General features: G+C 64.3%; 2 protein-coding genes across 2 annotated transcripts in view; both read right to left on the reverse strand.

Annotated features, from left to right (window-relative positions):
• AURANDRAFT_68440 (hypothetical protein) overlaps positions 1 to 1389 on the reverse strand; it is a gene marked incomplete at both ends in the record, with an annotated part of 2641 nt that extends 1252 nt beyond the window's left edge. Inside the window, one exon of the mRNA XM_009044126.1 lies at positions 299 to 1389. Coding sequence (XP_009042374.1) covers positions 299 to 1389 — 1091 coding nt within the window. The remainder of the gene's footprint in view (positions 1 to 298) is intronic.
• A 957-nt stretch (positions 1390 to 2346) lies between these two features.
• AURANDRAFT_68441 (hypothetical protein) overlaps positions 2347 to 4174 on the reverse strand; it is a gene marked incomplete at both ends in the record, with an annotated part of 6593 nt that continues 4765 nt past the window's right edge. The window contains 2 exons of the mRNA XM_009044125.1: positions 2347 to 2365; positions 3874 to 4115. Coding sequence (XP_009042373.1) covers positions 2347 to 2365; positions 3874 to 4115 — 261 coding nt within the window. The remainder of the gene's footprint in view (positions 2366 to 3873; positions 4116 to 4174) is intronic.

The following is a 4174-nucleotide window of genomic DNA, read 5'->3' on the forward strand; positions in this document are numbered from 1 at the left end:
TCGCGGCGGCGGCGGCGGTGCGAGCAGGAGCGGCGCGCTCGCGCCCAGGGCGACGAGGGGGAACTCGAAGATCGCGAGCGTCCACAGGTTGACGCCGTGGAAGAGAACCAGCGCCGCCCCGACCGCGCGGCGCCGCACCAGGAGCAGCGGTCCCAAACCGAGCTCGAACAGGACGGCGCCGCGCGTCAAAAACCCCCCAAGCCTCGGGGGCATCGCGCGCGCGGCGCGGGCGCCGAGCGGCGCCGCATAGACGGGCATCGACAGCGCTGCGCGCAGCGCGCCGCCCGTCCGCACCCACGCCTCGCGCCCGAGACCGGCCTTCTCGGCGCCCGCGAAGGCGTGCGTGGCCCAGATCTGGAAGAGGACGCCGACGGCGCCCGCGCTCGGCCCCGGGTCGTCGGGCGTGAGGGCGACCCAGAGCTGGACGAGCGCCGCGTACGCCCACTGCTTGCCCAGGCCGTGCGACTCGGAGCACGCGCGCTCCGACGAATGCAGCAACACCCAGAGCAGGGTCTCCCGGAGCGGGCTCGCCGGCGCATCCCTCGACGCCGCGAAGAGCTGCGCCGCGCCGAGCGCCGCCTCGAGCGCGTAGAGGGCGTAGGACGCGCCCTCGACCTTGACGTCGTGGAGCGACGCGTGGCCCACGGCGCCGACGCGGCAGAGGCCCCCGGGGCCGTGGAGCGCGTCGTGCAGGTTCGGCAGCAGGTTCCCGCGCGCGTCCAGCAACGCCGCGAAACCGCCCGTCGCGAGGAGCCAGCGCCGCGCGCCGCGCGGCAGCGAGAAGGCCCGCCGGAAGCGCGGGCACCGGTCTTCGACGCGGAGGTCGAGCGCGCGATCGAGCGCCGCGACCACCGCGGCGACGGCGAAGCACGCGGACCACGCGACCATCCACAGGGTCACGTAGTCCTCGAGCGTCGACGGGAGGAGCGCCGCCGATCCTGCCGGCGCGGCCTCGCCCGCGGCCTCGCGCTCGCCGGCGTCCGCCGCGGCGTCGGGCTCGTACCGCGCGGCATCGTCGTCGTCCAGAAGCGATGCGCCGGGCTCGGACCGCGCGGTGTCTTCGTCGTCCAGAGGCGCAGCGTAGTCCGGAGACGCGGCGTCCACGTCGGACGCCGCGGCGTCGCCGTAGGGCGCGGCGTCGCAGGCGGCGTTCAGGCGGGCGTGCGCCTTGATGTACTCGACGGCGCAACCGTCGTCGGCGCAGCCCATCTGGTCGAGGGGCAGCGCGAAGCGGGCCACGAACCCGCGCACGGCCGCGTCGAGCTCCACATCGTCCGCGAAGGCGAGGCCTACGCCCGCGCCGTCGACCTGGATCGTGACCTCGCAGACCCGTGCCCGAGCGCCGACCGCGGCGTAGGCCAGCGCAGCGCGCGCGACGCGGCGCGTCATTCAGATGCAGCCTTCTCCGAGCTGCGGTACCCCCCCATCGAGGACACAGCCCGGTCCGAATTTTCGACGAGCGGCAGAGCTACTTGTAGTAGTTTCCGTCCACTTGGCCTTTCGTATCTCCCACTAGCCTGAGCTAAAGGAAGCAAGTAAAATCCTCCCTCAAGGGGAGGTTGAGCTCAGTTTCAATTAAAGATGCCAGAATGAAGGCCGACGGACCGCGCTTGGATGGCGCAGCCACCTCAGCGGGGATGGAGGAGGGTAGGGCAGGGCGGGTGCTTCATTTGTGCCGACTCAGAAGGATATGGAAATGCGGCTATTGTTGCCACAATCATTATGATAGGTTAGCATGCAAATCCTCAGCTCCTCAAACCTACTTATCATCAGTGGGTCGGACGGAGACTTGCTGCCGCTCCGCTTGGTAATTCCGCCCATTAGCTTCTCCACTTAGTCTTTAGCTTTGACTTGTTCATGACGTCTCTGTCCTCTCCTCTTCCTGTAGTCTTAAGTTTAGACACATTGTTCACAAAGTCTACCTTGCATCCGAATGGGTACAGTGGTATTGAAACTGGATTAGAATGAATTAAGGAAGGGAAGGGAAAACTAGCAGGATACGCAATAGGAGCGCAGTGGGGTAAAGTGCACTAGAAAAGTGCACTGCAACATCAAGATGCAGTTCACTGAAGATGAACGCGTATCCCGTCGATCAACATGTCGTCCACGTATAGTACAATGATGACGCGTAACGTGCCGACCATGGGAAATGTTACCATCTCCTATGCGCTAAACGCTCTCTGTAGCGCGAAAATGCCTGACTGCAAGTCAGGTGAAACTCCCCGGCTGGGGGAACGTTGGGGGAGCCTCTCTGGTCTCTTGTGAAAGTTGATTGCCCTGCTCAGCTGAACAACCAGCAGTTTTATTTAGCTGGATGATGATAGGTGGTCTAAACTCACTAACTCGTTACCCGAAACATATTGTACTGCCGCAAATGCAATTTTTTTTTTTTCCAACTCGCTGCACATCGCTCGTCGTCACTTTCCACCTCGGGCTTGGGAGCGGATGAGCTCCCCGGAAGAAGCAGGTAGTAGACAGAGAAAAAGAAAGTTTGGCAGTGGTTCCATGGTATGGGGACCATGCAAAACGCCCTTCCTGGATAAGGATATCAGGGTGGCGCTGCCGATGAGCGTGTCGATCAGAGGCCGCGTGTTTCGCGCACTGGGGCGGTCGCCGTGGGGCGGGATGCTGTTGTGTCCGTGAGAGGAGCTGGCGATGTGCCGTGTGTGAGCTGTTGACTTTAGGAAGTGAGCTGAGTAGATTGGCGTGAGAGCCTGGCGCTGGGGCCTAGCCGTTGAGACGTGATGGGGCGTTGGAGCCGGGCGTAGGAGCCTGCTGTGAGCTTGTAGATGTCGCGATGGTCGCGGTATGTACGTAGGGTGCATTTCAAAGTTACTCGTTTCCGAGCATTGCATCCACGTTGGCCTTGAAGCGGTCTGGGGCTTCAGTTGCTGTGAAAGCGTCGGCGGGGTGGAAGGTGTTGGACCTCGAGGGCGCGTGGCGTCGCCGCACGGTGTGGTAGGCGACGGGCGTGCGCCTTGAGGTGCAAGAAGCGGCGCGGGGGCCGAACAAAATTTGTGTTCGGGCCTCGGCCGCAGCCGAGGCCGTGGGCCGTGAGGTGTGAATCAGGAGCGGCGCTTCGAGTAGCTGTGTACTCTCTGCGCGCCCTGTGTGCTGCAAGAGGGACCGCGTCGGTGTCTTGCGAGCGTGTGCAGGTGCGCAGCGACGGTAGTCGCGTGGAGCGAATTCGGTTCTGTTGCAAATTCGGTTCTGGTCGATGTCCGTGCACCGCGTGCTTCAGGAGACGGGCGCGGAGCGTGTTGTGCTGCCCCACAGTGTGGTAGGCGATGGAGTGCGCGCCCTTGAGGTGCATGAAGCGGCGTAGAGTGTGGCGCTGGTCGATGTTCGGAAAAGGATTCTGATCGTCGTTCGCGGTTTAGTAGGCGCCGATGTGGAAGGTGTTGGACCTCGAGGGCGCGTGGCGTCGCCGCACGGTGTGGTAGGCGACGGGCGTGCGCCTTGAGGTGCAAGAAGCGGCGCGGGGGCCGAACAAAATTTGTGTTCGGGCCTCGGCCGCAGCCGAGGCCGTGGGCCGTGAGGTGTGAATCAGGAGCGGCGCTTCGAGTAGCTGTGTACTCTCTGCGCGCCCTGTGTGCTGCAAGAGGGACCGCGTCGGTGTCTTGCGAGCGTGTGTAGGTGCGCAGCGACGGTAGTCGCGTGGGCCTAACCTGGAGTCGAGTGTCTTAGGGACAGGAGGGAATAGGCTTCTGCCACGTGCCCGGCGGGGCGGAGGCGAGCCAGGGGCGAGGCGGGGAGCGAGCCGGGGACCTAGGGGCAGGCAGCCGGGAGGCTGCCCTTGAGTATGGAGGTCGATGGTGAGGTGGCCGGAGGCCATCCGAGGTTGAGGTAGGAGTTGAGGGTAAGTTGCCCGACTCCACGGCGCAGCCGTTCTGCGTCTCGTACATGAGCGCCTCGTCTCGCAGGAGCGCGTCGACGACGATCGCGTCGACGCGCGCCAGGGAGTCGCCCGCGCCCTCGAGGATCTTCAAACCGTGGCCCTGCGCGTCGACGTAAAGAAAATCGACGTGCGCACCGACGGGCAGCAGCACGTCGAAGACCGACTTCAGCGTCATCGTCGGCACGCGGCGCACGCCGCCGACGGTCGCGGATACGCACTTTTTCACACAAAAAAAAAAAAAAAAAAGAGGCGCCGAAGGCGCCGTTCGGGGCCTGG

This window comes from Aureococcus anophagefferens (assembly GCF_000186865.1).
Source record: "Aureococcus anophagefferens unplaced genomic scaffold AURANscaffold_145, whole genome shotgun sequence".
NCBI classification, from domain to species: domain Eukaryota; class Pelagophyceae; order Pelagomonadales; family Pelagomonadaceae; genus Aureococcus; species Aureococcus anophagefferens.